At 31.3% G+C, this 22,963-nt stretch overlaps 1 protein-coding gene across 1 annotated transcript in view; it reads left to right on the top strand.

Moving 5' to 3' along the window:
* Window positions 1–22,963, top strand: part of PCDH7 (protocadherin 7) — a 287,478-nt gene that overhangs the window by 236,884 nt on the left and 27,631 nt on the right. The window contains 1 exon segment of the mRNA XM_074229653.1: window positions 9,334–22,963. This exon segment is cut by the window's right edge and continues 27,631 nt beyond it. Coding sequence (XP_074085754.1) covers window positions 9,334–9,422 — 89 coding nt within the window. The 3' untranslated portion in view covers window positions 9,423–22,963.

The raw sequence follows: 22,963 nt of genomic DNA, 5'->3' as shown, positions 1-22,963 counted from the left end.
TTTCTTCCTACTCCTGATAGATCTAGAATTTGTACAGTTAGACAGTCCCTAAAACAGACTAACAAGCTTTTTTTTTAAGTTTTTTTTTTTCAAGGCAATGGGGTTAAGTGGCTTGCCCAAGGCCACACAGCTAGGTATTAGGTTTCTGAGGTCAGATTTGAACTCAGGTACTCCTGACTCCAGGGGTGGTGCCCTATCCACTGCTCCACCTAGCTGCCCACAAATTAGCTTTTAATGAAAATGTTCTTTCTATTAATGGACATTTTGGGGGGGGAGGGGGGAAGCAGCTGAAACTTGTGAGCTATGTCAGAATCTGAATATGCTTTATTTTGAAGAAAGCTCTTTAGTTTCTATCTTTCTATCTCAATTTTCAGAACAATGGGTTTATTATTTTAACAAATGAGTTTTGGAGTCACCATGGGGTTGGCAGACAAATGAAAAAGAGCAAAAATGAACAGGTTCTTCACTTTCATTAGCAGCTCCATATGCTGTTTGTTATATCTGATTCAATTTCTCCAATCTTGGCAATGATCAAAGTAAAAAAAAAATTAGCAATTTCACTTTTTTATGGAAACATACACATGTACCCCACCTTCATACAGTTTTGTCATCTGTCAGGTTTTTTGAGAATGTCATAGTTAAGGCTTAAGATAAAATATCACATATGTATATGTATAATATATTATTTATAATATATGTACGTTTGTGTGTATGTGTGTGTGTGTACATATACATAATACATACCTCTGTCGCTTTCTTTACTGCTTTGTCCCTCTCTCATTCTCTCATTAGGAGAATCTGAAGAATCTCAATTGGTATTCAGTAGGTATACATGACTTAGATTATGAAATCTTAGACTTTAACCTCTTATCTGATTTCTAACTAAAGATTTGCTATGGTCTTTTTGTTATTCCATGAATGGATATTTAGAGCTCAAGAACAAGACCCATAAGAAAAATCTAGCCCTTGTTTCCAGAAACAACAATTCCACTTGAGGTATATAACAGATACTGCACAGCTCATATTTTATAAATAAAAACAGATAAACTGAGTTCACTGTTAAAATAGTCTTTAAAGAAAGGATGTAATGAACAGACTGTTTTACTGTCCTTCCTTCCCTAGTCTTCTATGAATAGCCTTTCCAGGAGCTTTTAAATTACAAATAACACACTGCAGTTATTCCTCCTTTGTAAAGGAAATAGGCCATTTTATTTGCACTTTCATTCTGATAGGATAAAAAAGGGTTTGCTTTTCTTCTGTTATTTTTAAACAGAGGTGAAGCAGCTTTAACAAAAGAACATTTCCAAATCTCTTGTAGGAGGAGAAGACCCTTATAATATCCTGCACTTATGGAGTTTAAACTGAATGACAATTGACAACAGTTGTTAGGCTTGGGAGGGTAAGAAGGAAGTGCCTTGAAATTATAAGAAGGAAAACATAAAGGAGCTCCAAGGAGATATAAGGATAAGTGTTCATGGTGTATCCTAATCTTTTTTTTTTTTTTTTTGGTCCAGGACTTGGACTGATCTGCCTAGAATTGGCAGCAAAGAGAAGTTCCTGTAATAAAATTATCAAATGGAATTCTGAAAAGTGATTTATCAGTAGAATCTCTCTCTTTTAATAGTTAATCTCATATCTCTATATAGCAGAGCATCCATTGAAAACTGTCATAGGAGTAGATTTTAGCTATAAGTCTTTGGAAATAATAAAGTTCCTCATTGCAAATATTCTATTCTTGGCAGTGTTGAAAGACAAAGTAGAAATTAAGCAGTTGCAATGATTTTATTCCAGTTTTTGTGCTACACTAATATAAGATTTATACAATTTGTACAATTTTTACAAACTGTAATTTGTACAGTTATAACTTATATACTCAAAATCAAATTATGACCTTGGCTAAACCATTTAAAAGCATGCTAATCTACCCATGATTAGGTTATTGGAGGGGAACATGAAGTGACTAATTTTGAAGGGTACTACACATTCAAAGGGCCAGATTAATGAATCATAGTGTCTTAGAGGTCACCTATTCTAACCTTTAACTCCCATTCAACAATTCTACCTAAACCTTGACAAATGGACACATAATCTTTACTTGCACCCTTTCACTGTTGGGGGTTTCTATGCCTAATGAGGTAGTAAGAATTAAAATTCTGTCTTATTCTGAAAGAAAATCTTGACTCATTGGTGCTAGACAAGTAGAAATGTATGGATTGGTCAATCTTTCTTCCCAGATGACAGCTCTTCTAATGTTTGAAGGGATTTTAAAAGTCTCTTTTTCCTAAGGTAAAGTTTTTCCTTTCAATATTTTTCACTAAATGTAATATTTGCACTCTGAATTTTAGTAACTTTCCTCAAGATGCAACTCATGTTGTTTTTTCCTTTCATTTTTGTTTTAATTTTTGTTGCCCTGTTTAAAATGCATTGCTTAGGGCTAAAGAAAATATTCCAGATGTATTCTAACCATTGAAGTGGACAGATAAATTATTATTTTCCTTGTTCTGAATATATACTTTTATAATTGTAGTTTATTACATTCTTAGGCCACCATTCCAGCCTGTTGAACCTTGATTTTCTCCTATTAGGTGTCTATCCCTAGATGGTGAAATCTTCACAAGGAGATTTAAATAAAAAGAATGCTTTTCATTTTCTCATGCAATTTGATAAAAAAATATAATAAGAGAAGGTTAAAGGTAGGTAGAGTCATGTGGTGGTCCATTGTTAGAAACCTCTTCAGGTTAATTCTTCAGTCAAATACTATTTGTGTACCTTCATTCAATCACATAGGAACCTACTTGATTGTAGTACTAACCATTTTGTCCACAATAATATTATTCTTTTCCTCAGGAGACTCTTCACCATTAAATAAACTTATGCTAGTGTGATGTAGCTACTAAAACCTCAAGTTTAGCACTTCTATGAATAAGATAAAAATTTCAGGAAACTAAGTCTAAGCTTTGTTGAATTTTGGTATCAAACACATTCATAACTTCTGAATGTCTACTAAATATGTATTTTTCTTGTTTCCATAATGAGAACTATGGTCTATCAGAAGAATTATTTTGATTTGAAGGCTGAGAAATAAATCTTCTGATGATCCCATATCATTAAAAATGTTTACGATCCTAAGGTTAGACTCTTGAAAGGTGGACAGTTTGAATTGTGCAATAAGGGGAAAAATACAAAATGTTTTGTATACTGTGTTTTCATTTTATTTTTCTTTTTACGCATGTTGATATTAATAAATAATCTTGAAGCATAGGCTCATTTTGGAGACACAGAGGTCTATTTGAAAATTAGAAGGTACTGATAGTATTTGATTAAAGATTTCATTTTCTTCATGTCAAAAGACAAAGTCCCCTTTATTATCTAAAACTGTAGATTGCAAGAGTAGCTAGAGATAGAACAAGATTCCATCTTCTTTAGAAAAGATTAGTAAATTTTCACACTTTGGAAAAAGGTTTTTGTTTTTTCTCATATTTTTCATGGAGAACAGAAAGCATTTCCCCTTTTTTTCCTTAAATTTTGGAAAGTCAAAGGCTGACTTTACTCCTACTATTGACATGTTTGTTCCAATTAACAAAAATTAAATTTAAAAAATGCAACTAAAACAAAAACATAATTTATACTGTATAAATATCCATGATGCTTTATTTTCAAAGAATTTGTCTCTTCTGACCTTTATGATAGGACATAGATACCATAATAAATAGTGTTCTGATGGATGGGGAATACATACATATATGCATGCATGCATATATGCATGCAAATGTATATACACAAACATTTTAAATGGAATGCAATGTGGAATAATGGATAGAGAGCTGACCTTGAAACCAGAAATCACTGGGTTCAAGACTACCTCTGAGATACAATGGCTATGTCACCCTGTATAAGTCAATTAGTTTCTCAGTATTCTAGGCAAATCTCAAGATTTCCATGTATCAGAGATGGTGATTATCTACATTGGTAGAGGGTATTTCCTTGCCTTGAGTTCCCTATATTAATGAAATAATTGTCTAATATTTATATCTAATTTAAAAATTAAAATTATTTAAAACAAATTAATGAGAAAAATGTTCCAGATTCCATACAGTCTTCTAAACTGTTTTAACAGGAAAAAAAAACCTTTAAAAATTTCTTAATATTGTCACATGGAATGAAAGAACTGCAACAACTGCAGATAATTATATGACAACAGTGTGTAATTACCATAGTGAATATGATTTAAATAAAAAAAATGCAGCATTAATTATAAGTGAACATCTTAAGTGAAATAAATGGAAAGGGATATTTTCTATTTTTCTATAGTGATACTAAAACATCTTTTAAAAAGCTACTGTAAAATGCCATAAATTTAATATTTTAAATTATTTATTTGGCAAATCCAATTAAAACAACTTAAGTAGCAGATTAAAAGTTTTCACAATAAATAATTTGCATTTTTTTCTAATTTCTTCATTGAGCAAACATTTTCTCACAATTGATGACTTTAGTTTTAACAAGTTGAATTATATTTATAATGAGCTATGAATTATACAAACTACATCCCTCAATGCAACCTCCATATATATCATTTATTACAATAACTGAAACATTTAAAAGTCCCAAGAATCTATTGTGGCCAATTCATCATATGGTAGCGAGATTTGAATAATTAAATACATTTACTTTTGATTATATTATTCAGTAAGTTTTCTGATTTTGACTATTGACTAAAATAACATCTTGGTAGGGCTAGGTTTTAAAGAGAATCTAAGTTACCTTTCTCACTTATGTAGTTAATTGTGCAGCACTATATACAAAAGAGATAAAACTTGACCTACTAATCCCTGGGCATGACCTGTCCTGTCATTCTTTCCAGTGAATGCCTTTTAGATTAGCCCTTCCTCTTTGCTTTCACTGACATTAACCTGGTCCAGAGCTTATCACCTCATAGCCAGATGGCTATTACAGTCCCTAAAATGGTCTGCAAAATTCCAAACCAATTTCAAAATATCTCTTTGTCTCTCTTTGATTTTCTCTGCCTCTGTCTGTTTTGCTCTCTCTCTCGCTCTCTCTCTCTCTCTCTCTCTCTCTCTCTCTCTCTCTCTGACATAAAAACACACAAACATTCTCTGCTGCCACACTAATCTGAAAAAAACACTTTGATAAACAAAACCTAGAAAGGTTATCTATAACCTGATTTATCCAAACTGTAGACCTCCATTTTTTAGTCTTTCACTAAGTCGAAACCTATTTTCACTTTTTTTCAGTCTAATTCTCCCTGACATACACAGAACTAATTAGACCAGGCTATTCACTTCCCCTGCAATACTCTTTGTGAGACTTGCATTAACCCACATTGATTAATCTTTGTTTTTTTTTTAAATTTTCTCTTGCACTTATATTGTTTACTTCATAGAACTTAACTTTGTCCTTTGTTCTTTTGATCTTAGCTTTGTCTCCACACAATTAGCCACCACATTCTTTGAAAGCAAAGGACCATATTCAAAGACTGCATTATTTTTTATCAATTTCTGTCTGGCACTTGGGAAATACTATTAAAATTATTTTTTAAAAATAGAACTCAATATTATTATTTTTGTTCTATTAAATTTTCTTCCATTAAGACAAAAATTAGAAGCTTGAAAATAATAAGCAAGGAAAAATTAAGGTGTGCATATGTAGGCATAAATAACTATATTGTTGTGTGTAATTCAATTGCACAAATATATATACATTCATATTGAGTTACTATAAATTTATACATTTATATTTACACATAGTTATATAAATTCATTTGTATGCTGTCCATATATGCATTTGTATAATTTTATAATTATATACATATGTAATACATGCATATAGACATTATAAATTCTGTATATGAATATAGTTAAACTATCTATGTAATGTTTTTAAAAATTATTTTTACTCTATAAAATTAAATAAAAATTATATCAAAATGTTCCAATTATAATTATAGTAATCATCACATGGGCTTTACATATGTTATTTCATTTGATACTCAAGATAGTTCTCTTAAATAGGTAGCAAGTGTTATCCTCAATTCAAAGATGAAGTATAATACAATTTTATATATTATATTTGCCTAAGCTGTATCATTTTTTTTCTTTATATGGGAATGGTGCTTGATTCAATTTAGCAGATTTTTTTTCAGATGGATCTTTCACTATATTAAGTATTGGGTCATTATGCCTCTCACCCTTTTGAGAAGCTATCATCCTTTAATTATTTTATTAATAGCAGTTGAAAACTAATCTCACTTTTATCAACATGCATTCATTCTTCCCATTTATCCATTATTATATAGTATACTAACAGCACTTTTGACCACTAGGTTACATATCTATATATCTTCACATATACATATATATCTGTATTATTCTATGATTTCAATTTAATCTGAACTTATCTACTATACTAATTCTATTAATATATATATACATATATATATATTTTTTTAAAACCCAATTTAAGGTTATGTTTTTATATCCTTTTTTCCATTAAGTACTTCTTATGAAAGAGGCCTTAAAGGAATTGTATAATGCTTTTGCAGAGTAGAATAGATCATGTGCCCCACCTGTCCTATAATGCCAGCTTAAAAGTAACAACCTCAAGGAAAGAAACTATGATTTACCACACCTTATTTCCTCCTTTCCTCTGTGTATACTTCTCAAATATGACCTCAGGCCATGCTATATTAATTTTAATTTCATCATCTGCTTTCTGAGTTTTCAGGTGTATGTATACATGTGTATGTGTGTGTGTGTGTGTGTGTGTGTGTGTGTGTGTGTGTTATTATCATTTAAAAAATGCTTAACATTGCCTAGCACATTGCTGGATAAAATAAATATGAACAGATCTTTGCTATATTCTTTACAGCCAAATAAAACATTTGCTTCAGAAAATCTTCAGGATTCTTATCTTTGAAGAGGATTAAGGGTCTGTATTTACATAATTGTATGTTGTGCCCTAACTGCTGTCATGGAAATATATCTGAACAAATGAATGCTAATTTTTTTTCTCTTATTTTCATTATTGTTTCATTATTGTTGCCATTTTAAAAAGACAACTTCTCTCCTTTACTTCAAGATACTTTAAAGTGAAACAATTTTAATAGTTGAAATGATGGTAATTGAAGTATTTACTCATTCTTATATCAGGCAACAATTATTTATCTTTTTAAACTTCAAAAATGCAATTTATTTTAAAGTTTGACACTACCTTATTCTGAAGGTTATTCCAGTTTCTCATCCATTGCTGTTAGTATTTAATGCAGAAACATATTTCCAATGAGGTTTTAGTGAGGGTTAAAAAATTTATTTTCATTGATACAGAGATTAGTTCAAAAAGTATTATAGCAAAGGTCACCAGATATGTCTATTCACTCAGCAGACAAAAACTGGATTTGATTTAATACTTCAGGTTCTATATAATTTTAACAGGCACATCTGTCTAAACATGTTTAAATATGGGGCAATTCTAAAAAAACTTAGTTATTCAGCATGCCTTCAGAGTTCTTTGATGCTAATCTCCTATGATAAGTCATTAGTTATAGAATTTCTCAACTCCAGGGATGACTAACGTGATTGCCTAGACATAAGTTGGGTCATGTTCCTCCAAACAGAGATAATAGCTAAGAGTAAGCAGTGTGTCAAAGAGTAGAGACATTATGAAATTGCAAAGTCTGAGATGCCTTCTCCAAACAGGATTAAGGAAAGGTCAAAAAGGAATTTTGTGCCAAAAACCCACAAAGATCCTTATGATTACTTCTTTCTCAAACATCTGGATTAAAGAGCAGAACCACCTTCACAATCTGGAATGTAGTAATTTATTCATCATGTCTCTGATTCTAGAAAAAAAATCCAGTAAATGTCATCACACTTGCAATAGAAATAAACATAGGAAAAGTCCTTTTTCTATAAATCAGGAATATATATATATATATATACACATATATATGCATATATATAAATATATATACATATACACACATATACACAATTATTTTTCAATACAGCTTTCCTTGGTAAAAATCGTCATATATATACTTATTCAAAAGTAGCTAACAAAAAAACATTTTGCTAAATAAATAGCCTACAGAGATTAAAAATTTAATTTATAGTCATCAAACATAATTATAATTTAAATACTTCCAGGGATAAATATCATTCCTAGGGTATTTTTTTACTTTTTATAGCACATTTATCCAGATCTTTGATAACATTAAAAGTTTCAAATTTTTTATTCTAAGATGAAAACTTAGCAATTATAATAATCAGAAAATATGCCTGAATGGACTTATTTGGTCAAATTCAACCTATCCATGTGGTAATTGAGCAGGCAGAGCCAAGAATGAATATAATACATCTATTATAATACTAAGGATTATTGTTAATTGTTCTAAGAATAAGTTATAAGACAATCACCCTTAGTTCCTAGTAGTTCATTTGCTTTCTATTGTCCTCAAGGAATATTATTGCCTAGAAATAAGTTGAGTTGTGTTTTTCCAAACAGAGATAACAGCTAAGAGTAAAAAGGGTGTCAAAGACTAGAGACATCATTAAAAAAAAACCTGAGGTTTCCTCTCCCAGTAGCATGTGTCTTCTGCTATCAATATTTTTTTATTCATCTTTTTATTATGAACATAATTATATATGTTTATATATCTAATGTCCAAAGCAATGCACTAAAATTAATAGAATTAATAGAATAGGGACTAGACATGATATTATTTGTATGGTGTATTCATGGTTGAGAAAACTTCCCCACCAATAGTATCCATTCATATTTTGCTATCCCTTGAAGGTTTCAGACAAACTGCTTTCCCCATAACAAATTTGTGAGATAGCTTGTGCAAATATCCTCATCCTGATCTGATTAAAAAAGAAAATTGGGCTCATTGTTTAAGTGGCTTGTCCAAGGTCATACAAATCTTAAGTGTCAGACACAAGCCACCTGTTTCCAAATCCAGGGGAATTACATTTGTTTACTCCTAACTCAGCAATTAGAAGAAAAATAATGAAATTAGTCCTATATTAAAAACTCTTCTATATTTGTTTGCAATTCCTAGTTTGCAGTTCTTGAGAACTTGTATCTTATTGGCAGAGATTGCAATTTAGATCTTTCAAGAATCTTTTTCAGGGTTTTTTTTTCTTTCATTTTATTATATTGTGGTTTGGGTTAGTTCAAGAAAAACCTCTACCATTTAAATCTTTTGATTTTTTTAAAAAATTTGTATGATTAGTTTTATTGGCAAGGTCTATGGACACCATTTTAGGGCCTACTGATTTTCCCTTTACATATTTCCCCATCTCCCTTCCCCAGGTGTTGCTGCCATCACCACCTTTCCCCTCCTCCCCTTTCCTCATGGCAAGACGCATGGAAGAAGGGTGCTGTTAAGGCCTCTCCATTAATCAGAAGGTATGGTGGTTCTCACGTAGAAGTGCCGCTGCCCCTCTTCGGACTTCTCCAAGATCAGCTTGACTCTATCACAGTTTGTATTTTCCTTTGCTAGTGACACAGGGCTGAATGATAAACTGCTATGTCCTAGTGTTACATATATAACCTATATAATATGATTTACATGCCAGTATGGCAAAATGAATTTGATATATTTGGAAATTCATAAAGTGTCACTTATTTTCATGTAAATAGCTCACAACATTTAAAATTGCACTTATCAGAGAAGGAAACTATGTAAATTTAAAAATATATGAAAGAAAAGAGGAAAAGTGAGGTAGAAAGAGATGCTTTCATATTTATGGGCTATGATTTGAATGACTGTTAAATGCCAATAGCTATTCATAACCTACCCGTTAGTGTGGAGTCAAGTTCATAGTCCTACTTAATAAGTTTTTGTCACATTATATAGCACTAATGATTTTATAACATTTCAAAATACATTTACCTATTTTATATGTTAATGCAACATTGCTTTTGGGCATATATTCATAATTCCATTTAACATCAATTGAATATCTATAACTATAAACTATGCCAGGCATAGTACTAGGAGACAGGAGGAAAAGAAAGATGAAATTTGACCCAGACCTCTCACCCTTAAAAATTGAAGAAAATAAGATCTCCAACTGGATAACTATAATGCAAAGAAAAAAAATTTAAGGGAATTGAAACAGTGCTTAGAGAGTTCAATGAGAAATTCAAGGATGTAATGATTATTACCAATTGAGGAAATTAAGGACAGTTTCATGGATGAGGAGACAATTTTCTAAAAGAAAGGGAAGATTTTCCATAGATAAATATTAGGGAAAATCTTGGCCAGAATGTCCATTCCAGACATGGGCTATTTAGCAAAACTTGGGAGTCAGAAGATAACTGGAGATGAGTGGGGGATATTGAGTAGTCTAATGTGATAGTAAAATGTAGATGATTTGAATAGTATTCCAGAAGCTAGAAAAGGCATGTTAAAATCATTTCAAAGAGTCTTATAGGTTTGACTTTAATCTGTTGAAAATCTTCATCTACTAAAGTAAAAAAAAGGTATGACTATAATTAAGAAGTAAAAGATAATTTTAATATAATTTACTAGAAGTTTAACTAGTATTTCTGAAAGGATCACATTTATAATCAGTAAAAATATTGCTTTTTTGCAACTATTATGGTATTTAATAAGGTAAAATATTTTAAAATGCAAATAAAATTTCAGTGATTATTTTTTGATAATAGAAATGATTATGTAAATGTGTGCTCATTGATTTTCAAAATTCAGTTTTATTTAGCTGGTCAGGAAAACAGATTGCTTTAGTTCTTTGGTCATATCTGATATATCTTAAACAATTGACATTCAGATATGAGTAACATAATCACTTTATCTAGAGCAGAGTTCTACTATCCAGAGAGGTGGAGGTGGGGGGGGGGGGGTATTGGAAATGGTGACCAAGATTATCCTGTTTCCCAGTCCCTGATAAACTGCCTCCAGGGTTCCATTATTGAGAGATACTGTACTTCACACCCTAAATCTTCAAACAACACAAGCTAATAAAACTAATACAGTCATCTCAAGGAAATACCATCAACTCTTCAAGTCTCCTTTGCCACATTTTTTTTGTATATTTGAAGGAGTTCCCCATTTCCTGTTGTAGCATGTCAGGCCTTGAATTACACCTTTGTTACTGTATGGGTTTATTTAATACTTCTAGACAGATCTTTAAAATCATGAGAGTTTATGTACGTGGGATATGTGTGTTTGAGGGGGGAGGAGATGGCTCTATTATTAAATATATTTTTCAAAAATAATTCAACAAATACCCATGTTGAATGGGGGGAGAAGGAGAGAATGGATTGGAAGTTTTTATACAGGAGAAAAATAGTATAGCCATTAAAAAATTTTTACTTAATTAAGAAAAGTAAACTGGTTGACTCTGTACCAACTTCCACCGATCTTTAATATGATATATAGGAACCTATCTTGCATAACGTTTAAATATTAATTAAGGGAAGCAATTTTATCAAATTGTGATTGAATAAACATTTAAAAACATTATTTGGAAAAACAAAACAGAAATCTTCCCCACCTGGCATTATTTGTCAACTTTAATTACATTTTCTCTGCTTTACTATTCCTTTATGACTATCAGAAAATATTGTTTTTTACATTTTTAGTTTTATAAAACTTATAGATTTATTAAAAATTAGGGTAAAAGAGGTACAGTGCATAAGTGGAGAACTGACCTTTAAATCAGGAAGATTAGGTTAAAATTCTGCCTTGGCTCTTTAACCAAGGAGGAAATCATTTAACTTAAATCTTTAAAGACTACCAAATGTAGAACTAACCTACTTTCATAGTGGGGATTTCCTCATAGAGAGATATTATTGGAATGAAATCTCAGGTAAGTAAAAAATAAAGGAAAGAAAAGGAAAAAATTAAAAAGGAAGGAAGCAAAGAACAAAAAGAAAAAGAAAAAAGGAAGAGATTATAGTGAGAATTTTATTTAGTTGGTTTTCCAAAGTCTATCACCATTAATAACCAATAAGAAGAAAATAAATAGTCCTTAGAAGAGGAACAGGAAAATTCAAGAAGAGAAGTGGAAGTAAAATACAGAAATACTTAGATTCATAATTGAGCAAAAAGAAAAAATCATTGAATATTTATTTATGAATAATGTCATTAAGAAGAAATATTCCAGAAATAGATGAAGAAAGAAACATAAAATCTGTAAAAAATTAGATCAGATTCTCAAAAAGTAAGAAAAAAGAAAAGCTTAAAAAATATAAGAAAAGCTACAGCTTAAATGGGAACATAAATCTCAAATAAAAAGAAAACATATGAAACATAAAATGAATGTAAAATTGTGGCAAACATATCTTGGAAAAACACAGGCACCAAAGAATCCAAGAATTTATGTAAAATAAAACATTAGGAACAAAAATACATATGTAAGAAAATTAGCTTTAAACACACATATACATACAGATACAAACACACAGACGCACAGACACACACACACACACACACACACACACACACTCTTAATATAAGTGTATGAATCATTAAATCTCCCAAAAATCTGTCACAACTGAAAAGGGGTTGAGGAACTGAAACTACAATTTGTATATATAAATTAATGCATATATTTTTCTCAAATGTTTCTCTTTTTATCCTCTTTTTAAAGTTTGAGATTACTCAGGATAAATTGCATCAAAAGTGAATTATAAAGATAAATATGACTAAATGAGTAATGACTAAATGACTAAATATGACTAAATGAATAAAACTAGGTACAGAGCTAGTTCTGAAAGCCATACCATTCCCAAATGGTAGCATAGATTATTTTTAGATGTACAAAGTTAGATTTGGCCCTGGTAAATTTAGGTGTTTGCAGTTGGATCTAAGAAATCTGGTTACACAAATTGAAGATGAAATTGAGACTAAAACTGATGAGGATTTAAGCTCCTTGAAGATAAGAGCTATTTCATCTTTATTTTTATATCTCTAGTGTCTTCCACATGTCTTCCAATACTTAATAAATGATTATTGAATGATATTTCAAAGCTCGATGAAAAGTGGATCAAAATTTTGTCCTCCAGAAGTTGTATGAAATCTGTGATTGAAGTAAGAACCTCTCATAAACATATTTACAGATTTCATTTGAATTATGCATACAAGTAGTTCAAGAAATTTCCTTTTAATTACTATATTTTAAGGAGTAGGAGGCTGAGCCTAAAGCTGCAGATTAGCATGACCTAGAGATGTTGTATGTATGTACAATGTCTACATGTATGTATCTATCTGTAAATGAAATCTAGTAGAAATGATAGAATGAATTTTACAATAAAATAAAATTGACAGGGAGGAGTGTAATTAGAATTATCTTTTGAAGGTACACAAATAGGGAAAGTACTTTTCCATTCTATGTATCCTCACAATGACATTTAACTGAAAGTATTTAGAATAGATGAAAGACTTTGATCAAATAAAGGTCACAGACTTGGTAATAAATTTGATGAAATCTTTGAATAGTGCACAAGTGTTTTTTTTTTAAATAAAGAGAAATAAAAACAGTGGGAAAAGACTATCTGTCTCAATTTGCTTTCTGATTATTAGCAGGAATGGGATGTCTTACCTGCAAGATAAATAATATCTTGTAAATATGGGAACTTCCATAATGGAACTTAGAAACTGGATTATAAAACAGCACATCCAATTGTGGGGACTCAATTTGCCTTTATGAGAATGAAATCACCATGAATGTGACCTCTTTCATAATGTCAAACTTACAGCAATGTCCCTTGTTTTTAATGGGCAGACTATAGCAACATGTTAAAGATCAAGCACTGACTTCCAGGGAGTTCTGAGATTGAATATACAGTCTTTTCTAGATTTGGGAAAATTCAATTAATTAGCTGGCAGAAAGCACTTTTTATACTTTGTGCCTTTCCTCTGACCCTGCCCAAGGCTTCCATCTTCAAATATGTGTCATGCTGATCAATATATTATGAACTTATTTAATCCTAATAAAGGTCTTACACAGGGTAACAAGGAAATATGGCAAATCATAATAATGGCCCAAATACTTTAAAAGATACCGATCTGTGTTGTATCCAAAAAAGCTCTTTGTCTATAACTTGGAAGGGATAGATAAGACAGACAGACAGATAGATAGATAGATAGATAGATAGATAGATAGATAGATAGATGATAGATAGATCTAAATAAGCACATTTAAGTATATATGCATTCATACATATTAATATGTAATCCATGTTTATATCTAAAGATTTTTAAACATAGAACCAATCTCTGGAACAAATCACATATGCTTATGAACTCAATGTGTTAGTTCATTAAATTCATGAGAAAATTAAAAGTCACATTCTTGAACCAATCAGGAATATCTTCCTTCTTTGATTATGATTACTGCTGAATATGCTACCATTATCTTTTGCTACATTCATTCTAGTCAGAGCTCTTCTAGTGATATCCTGTTACCATGGGGAAACCACTTCTTTTCTCTGGGTATTTCTTTGTCTATAAAATGAGGGAGTTTTTCCAAAATAATCCCTAAGCCTGCTCCTAGTTCAAAGATTCTACTTTCTGATGTTTTTCCTTGGAGGGATGCAATGTGTATGTTTATAAATTAATTATCAAGTTCATTAACATGTGTGATCTTTGCAGAATCATCAAGTATATTTATATTTTTTAATTCTACAGAATGGATGAAGTAGAAAAGTTAAGTATAATTGTTAGTACTGATGAAGCTAATCAATGTACAGACACAATATTTATATTTTAACAAAACACCCTGTAAAAGATAAAAATGATGATTTTTAAACATAAACTTAATTCTTGCAAGGTTTGTGATTTGTTTTTACCAATCATTGTTGATGAACTATTAATAGTCCATGATGTGGATTCCAGTCTTCATTTAAATAAAAAGTTTATTAATGCTACAAATAAATATAAGTAATTTCATTTATGCAATACTAAATCTTGCCCAGATGCTAACTATGATTCTGAATAAGTCAGTTAGCCTTTCTGAGTCTTAGTTTCCTTATTCATAAAATCAGAATACTAATGTTGTTTTGAGCATTAAAGGAGATAACATGTAAAAAGTCTTGCAAACTTTAAAGGACTATTTAAATGCTGCCTGTTATTAGGTAACTTTCTTGTGACTAAAAATACTTTAATAAGAAAGAAGTCAATACATGTAAGCAAAGCAGAAGATGTAGTATATGTGTGTGTGTATGCATATACATAAAACAGTTATCTATATACATATGACTATATATCTTGATTTAAGTTAACATTATTCATTATATCTTACATTTACATAGTTACATTTGTCATTTTTATATGATCCTTGAAACATCCCTGTGAAATAGTTGATACTACTATCTTCAGTTTTACAGATAAGAAAGTTGAGGCTGAAAGAGATTGAAAGGATTAGCTTTTTTAAATGTACAAAATAAGACAACTTTCTGACCAAAAGTCTAGAATCCATTACACCATCTAGCTGCTTAGAGTGGTATAAGATCAAGGTAGAAATTCAACTGTAAAGCTTGCTATTTTTCATAGTGAGAGCAATATAGGAGGTAAAGTGAGGTAAGAGACCATGTTGGCAGAATTTCCTTTGCTTTTATTTTCTTTTTATTTCTATTTTTGATGCAGCACTCTAAATAGTATTAATATTTTGGCAAGCTCTACATAGTTTATATTTTCCTATACTTAAAATATAAGGTTTTTAAAGATTTTCTTTAGCCTTAAATGTGTTTTCATTGCACCCTTAGACAATTTCTTTTCTTTACACCCCACTCCTCCTTTAATGGAACAGAGCAATGAGCTACTGACAGCAATCACTGAGAAAATCACTGAGTTTTAAATAAAAGAAATTTGACTTATGGAAACCTTCATTGAAATCTACCATTTCAGTTAAGGGCTTCCTGAACAGGTTTGTAGTGTTATTACAACAACATAGAGAAGTAATGAGGATGAAAATTGGAATTTATAAAACCCTAAACAAAATAAAAGGGGTACTTTACTGAGGTATAGGTTTAAAAAAAATACTCTGTCCCCTCATTTGAGAGATAGTATGTGAAGAGAGGAATAGACATTTGCAAGGAAAACAGAATAACTAGTAAAAAAAAAAAAGTCTGAGGAGGTAAAGTTTGTGACTTTGTAACTGATCTGATGTTTAGATCAGGTTTGAATTTTTGAGACCTAAATACTTTTCAAGTCTTTGCATGTTTCAATGTTATGATACCATAACCATATAGCAGATTCCTAATAAGAGCCAGAGATAACCAGAGTTCTGCTCCTACTGTTGATATCTTGTAGAACACACTTTTGAATTGTTGCTGATTAGCCTTTTCACTGTACCTCCTGAGGCTCTTATTGCTCCTGCTTTTCTTTGAGGTGACTGGAAGGTAGCCTGAAAGAGGATCAGTTACAGTAGACTTTGGATAGGAAGGGTATGGTTTGTTCCCCCCCCCAACATACATATCAACTCTATCCAATGCCAGATCATTTATCCTACCTCATATCTACTTTTTTCCCCTTTCCTTTATCTGGATATACAGGTACACAAATTGGACTATCTTACCTAGGCTTTGTTTTGAATTCAGTGCATTTCCTTTTATTTATTTGAAACATTATTCAGTGAAGAGATCCATAAGCATCACCAGATTGCCAAGAAGGATCACATTACCCCCCCTCCCACGAATAGTTAAAGGATTTTTACTCTTAAGAATGATAATTACATCACTGATTGAATTTTGGTGGTGTTTCCTAGTTACCATCTAAAAGTTATTTAGTATTCTCTGTGTTGCTATAGTGAGTTTTCAAAATATTTGTAATTAGGAAAGAATTCTATACCAATGAAATATTGAGCAAAACCCTTGCATGTGAGACAGAGGTTATTTTAACAGCTACTATGAAAAAAGCCCTACCAATTTATTTAATGGACACACTTTCCTTTCCATTCACATTTTTTTTTGAAGATTCACATAACAGGTCCTAATCATTATCCATTAGAAAAAAAAAATCATTCCACCTAGTTCAGTAGACTGAGTTGCAACAGCAACAAAAACAATAGATTGTGGTTGTTAGTAAATTTCACTATGTTTATTATAGCTTCAAAAAGCAAAAACAATGTAAGATGACCTGAGTTCAAAGTTGGACTTGACACTTATATAATAATATGAATTTGGACAAGTAATTTCAATACTTTGGCTCTCAGTTTCTTCATCTGTAAAAAAAAGTGAAAGGATTGAAGAATATTATCTCTATGGTCCTTCCATCTGTAAATATATAGTTGTGTTATTTATACAGTGAAATTTACTCAACGACCATGTCTCTGGCTAAGTGATATTTATTTGTGTCCCTGAGTAAGCTATATTTTTTTGACTTCTAGGAAAAATGATTTTTCAAGACTAAGTCAAATTTCATTAGCTTTAGATTTTGACATAAAAAATAAAATATTTTTCTTTAAATAAATAGCATTAAGTGTTTTGTATATAACTTTTAGAAAATGAATATTCAACTGATCTAAACCTTAAACCAGAGTAGATGTCTTATATTCAGAGATGTTAGGTACATCCTGATCCATCTATTTTAATCTGGGCCCTACTTATTGTCCATCAATACCCAGATATGTGCATTGAAATATGATTAACTCAATGGACAATCATGTCTGTAATTTGAGCCGAGGTTTTCCAATTTAGACAAGCTCTTTGGAGTAATCATTGGTATAACTGAGGAGGTCCGGTAATATTTTGTGGCTTGATACAATCAAGACAATATTATCATCAAACAGGAATAAATAGAGAGCCCTTCACCACTTTTTTTGAACCTTGAAGAGAACATTCTCCATCTTAGTGGCATAATATTTGATGAATTCCTATAGGATGCTATGGTTCAGTTAGATCTCAGACCAAATTTTCTATATACAGAAGTTATTTTTATTACCATTGTTTTTTAATGTTTTAAAGAAACATTGATGTTGGCAATCTTCCTCCATTATCCTTGTTGGTGTTTTATAAGGGAATCATTAAAGTACTATGCAACTGGCTTTACACTTGCTTGCCATGTCACTCTGCTTGGCCAGAAGATAAATATTTACTTGATGTGGTGGTTTATATTTTCTTTTAAACTTTTTCCTGTGATGATTTCTTTATTTTAACTAATCATTTGTGGATCAAAGGCTTTGATCTTTTCCATTCACCCCCCACACATTTTTTTATTGATTTCTCTTGTGAATTATTTGGATCAAGTTTTGAATAGAAAGAGTGTCCTTTTCCTGCATAGAAGGAAAAATGGTATATTGTATTTTGCAATTTCTGTAGTACTTTCAGTGATTTCAGGATGCTCCTAGATACAAAAATAAATAAAACAAAAAAGTATACCTTTTAACAAGAGGCTTTCTCTTGGGAATGCTCTGTGATAGTGATTTTTAGAACACCATAGTCCCTGAAAAATCAAGGTTGTGGGTGACCAAAGGGCAATTGAGAGAGATGCATGTTAGATACAAGTAGGCTATTTGCTGAACTACGCAAAAAAAAAATTCATATGGCACATCATCAAAGAAATTTGTGGCTGGAAAATATGGATGCCTTTTATTGAGAGTGAACCTTGATAACCTTACAACATAAAAATACTCTTGAGGAAAGTCTTCAGAAAATTTTATGGCTCCTATAGCATGAGAAGAATGTCCCCTGTGGATTGGGATCTGTACCTATTCATGAAATATCCACATTGATATGTCAACAGATACTGTAATCTAATGAACTACACTAAATTCCTTCAAGTTTAAAGGGAAAAGAAAATATGATTTAGCCCTAAATTCATGATTTAAGTATCTCAATGACTTTGGGTATCTTCTGACAATAAGAACTTACTTATGAGATTAAAGGATGAGAATGTCTGAGTTCTATAATTTTGCTCCTAAATCAAAGAGGACACTGAAATAAGTGTATGTACTTTAGATATGAAGTTTCTTTTCCTTAGCCAAGAATTTATGATAAAGACCCATAAAATTTAAAGTACTTGGCATGAGAAGGTGTAAGATATATATCACCATTAGTAATTAATATGAAGTTCAATTTTCAGGCTTCCCACATTCAAAATGTAGAAATATTTTTCTTTCTTAAATTATGTGTGTTTGAGCATTTTTTAAAAAGTTCAATACTTTGAAAACATCTTTTATTCTTGTGCAACTTTTAGTTTAGTGTGTGTGTGTGGGGGGTACACATTATAGTTACCATCTTATTAAAATGTTATGAAGTTACTTTTCAGTTGAACATTTATTCATTTATTTCTGCTAACTGCAAGAATGCTATGGTTAATGGTTAGCAACATATATTTTTTAATTGCCTTGAATAGATCTGGAGCATTAAAGTAATTTTTATGTCCATGACTTTCTTTAATGTTGTCCCCATAGCACCTGAGCAGTTTTACATGTTGATGATAAATCATTCAGATATTTAAATCTACACAAATTGCTTTTTAACTTCCATATTGTCCAATAGTTATAATGTATGCCTTCATTTTTTAAGGACAACTTTTTTCTATTTTTTCTTTTCTTATAGAATTATTAAGATTTTCTTATTTTATTTTTTAAGTTCTAAACAAAAGAAATATTTTATGTGAGTTGGTTGTGCCCTTGGAATCAGAAGTTTATCATCAACAGTCCTTATCTCTTGCACTAAATTTTGTGACTTAGTGTTCTCTGTGGGTCATTCATTCAACTCTCTGCTTTGGTAGCTATATGAAAGTGTTGTCAATGCTGTTATATGTACATATGTAAACATTAATAAATAAGAGGAAGAAGACAAAAAATAATTAAAATGAAGCTCATGAATAAGAAAGTGATGGTGTTGATACAGTTTCCTTTAATCCAGAGTCTTAACTTTCAGGACACATTGTTTATAACAAATATGAAAAAGATAAGCACAATTCCATTGCACAGGAAGTAGGGGAATTTCAAAAAAATTTTTAAATGTTCAATTATTTTAAAATACAACTTTTAAATATGAAGCTTATGGGACTATAGGAGGAAGAAAATGAACTGCCAAATTAGAAGGGTGGTACAAAATACTGGTGCAGAGAAAACTCAATAAGGATATTGATAGCATCATTTTTCTAAGTAGGGTTAAGTAGCTGGTAGACTGATGCTCTTAGACAACTGAAATTTTTAACAGTGTCTACTATGTCCTAGGAACTGTGCTTAGACCCAGGGATACAAAGAAATTTAAAAGCAGTTCCTACTTGCAAGGAGCTTACCTTCTTTTAAGGCACTATAAGTAGGTTTTCTTAAAATATGTTCAGAGGCAAAAGAAAGTAATCTCAGAGAAAAATGCTCTTGTAGTTGAGGGTGGGGAGCAGAATAAAAAAGTCTCCAATAGAATATGGGGTTTTATTTGAGTCCTTAAGGAATCTCAATAAACTAAGAGGGGAATTTCTAAGTAAGGGGTTCATCCAGGGCAAAGGCATGCATTTGGCTGATGGAATGCCCTTTGTCACCAAAGCCATATAGATCAGAATTATAGGATCATAACCTGCATGGAATAAAAAAAATTGGATATTTAGGAAATTCAAGTTTGTGAAGAACTTTAAGGACCAAACAGAGGATTTTATATTTGATCCTACAGGTAATAGGAAACCACTGGAGTTTACTGAGTGAGAAGAATGTATGGGCAGGGGGCCAGAAGATTAGTATCAGAATTTTCTTTCATAGGACCATTTTTGTTCAGATTACTTACAATGGTTTCTGTTTCTTAGGATCAATGGTCAAAGCTGGAGTACCTAATCTTTCTTGTAGTCTAAGTCTAGAATTTTCCAAATTAGGAAATTTAAACTCATAGAGTTCAAGTAACTCATTCAAGGATATATGGGCAATAAATATTCAGATTTCAAATTTAATGCTTTCTTTCTACTATCCCTTTCCAAGTTCCTTTTCCTCTTAAGTAAATTAAATTATCTTGACTAAATTCATAGGGCTATTGTGAATAATGATTTTTTTTAAGTGGAAGCAGAATTAAGGATACAGTCTTCACTGTAAAAAGAACTTAATTGGAGATGTGGTATACCAAAAGGCTGGTGAACAGAGACAAAATCATGTGTGATCATAGAAAAGTCATTTAATCTCTCTGTGTCAAAATTTCCTTATCTGTAAAATTAGAGTGTATGATTAGATGCTTTCTAAGTTTCCTCTCAGCTCTAAGTGTTTATGAGTACATATCAACTAGATATAAGGTCTAGGGGCTAAAAAAGACTATAATTTAAAAGCCAGAGATAAAATAACACTGGAGCAGAATGAAGTTTTATTGACCAGAATATTAAGTTCATTCATTCTCTCATACTCTTTCTGAAAAAAAAATCTAATTCTCCAACCCTTGAATTAAACTGAGTGGTTTATCTGAGTCATTTAAGATGGCAAGTAGGTCTTTGCCTTGCTGAGATGTATGCCTTCTGTTAAGGTTACTTGGTTTGTAATATTATAACATGGACAAGAGAATAGAATCAAACATTTCTTGCTGGGATCAGAGGGAGAGAGATGACAGATTAATATTGGTTTTTTACTTCTTTTTTTAACTGAAATGTTCTTGCTTTTAAGAAGTTTATATGCTATTGGAAATTGCTTCCTTGTATAAATTTAAGTAATTGAATTGTCTCACTAACAATAGAAAAAGAAACTAATAAGGGATTTTAGAATAATAATGTTACAAATTTAAACATGTAATTAGAAACCTAGTTCTGTCTTTTTTACAGATGAAAAAAACTGAGTCTCAGGGAGGTAAGAGTAGCGACCTGCACTGACAATGTTAGGATTTGAACCTGGGTCCACTGATTCCAGAGTCATTGCTTTCCATTGAATCTGTGTAAGTATTCCCCTCAAATGAGGAGGTTTCCTTAGGGAATTTTGGCATGTGAAAATAAATGTGTTAATCAATCAGGGTTTGTCCTAATCAAACACAAACATTATCAGAGATTTTGGCCTTAAGAAAGAGTAAAATAAAATTGGGCTATCACTCCTATATATATATTGACATTTTTCTTTGTATGAGAGGATGCCTAGCTTTGACCATCAGAAAGCAGGGTCTTTGGCTATTCCAATTAAAAGAAGGATATTTTACCCCCAGCCCAGGATGGGGTGAGAGCATTTCAGGAAGAGGCAGAAAGAACTCAGAATGAGGTAAGGGGGTGGGGGGTGGGGTGAGAGGGTAGGAAATGAGAATGGGTGGAGCCCCAACATCAGAGGTTTTGGCAAAAGGAGTGCCTTATCATTGTGCTAAAGACCTTTAAAGTAGGAACCTACCTGTAAGGGACTATCTTGATGAGATTAAGGAGGCAAGTCTTTGTTCTTTTTACAATTGAGGGAGCTTACTCAAAGGACTCTTTACAATTGCTAAATTGATCTGATCAGAAAAATGCCTTCCTTGACCTTCACCTACCAACTCTTTTTTTAAGGATCCAGAAAAATAATTCAAATATATATCACTGTTGACAAACTATATTTAAAACATGTTCTTTCTCAAATATTCTATAACTGCAATTCAATATTGATTAATTTGTTCCTTCAATGTAATGAATATCAGTGTAGAATCATATCAATCTGTGTCTTGACTGCTTAAGTGATAGAAGATTCTATTTTAATTCTTGGCCTTTTCATTGTTTACAATCCTTTTAATATTTTTAAATTCTTAAATCAGCCAACCAACTCTAACATCTTTACTGGTATAATTGTATATCCCTGAGTTTCCTAGCAAAGACAGTGCTTTTGGTAATTGTTTTCTACCTGTAGTATTGTTGCTCAGCAGATAGTTATGTGATCAATAGACTACTTTTTATTTCACAAGGATAAAGATTCTCTGTTGTTTTGCAAAGCCTCTTCCATATGACAATATCCTTAATACTTCCAGTACTGATCTTCTCTGTCACATCAGCTAATCTTTCTGGAGGACCTACTATACTCTCAACTGGAGATTGATATGTCTGTGG

The sequence above is a fragment of the Macrotis lagotis genome, chromosome 3 (assembly GCF_037893015.1).
Source record: "Macrotis lagotis isolate mMagLag1 chromosome 3, bilby.v1.9.chrom.fasta, whole genome shotgun sequence".
NCBI classification, from domain to species: Eukaryota; Metazoa; Chordata; class Mammalia; order Peramelemorphia; family Peramelidae; genus Macrotis; species Macrotis lagotis.
Note: the sequence above shows the minus strand (reverse complement) of the source record. Positions and strands in the feature narration are given on the sequence as shown.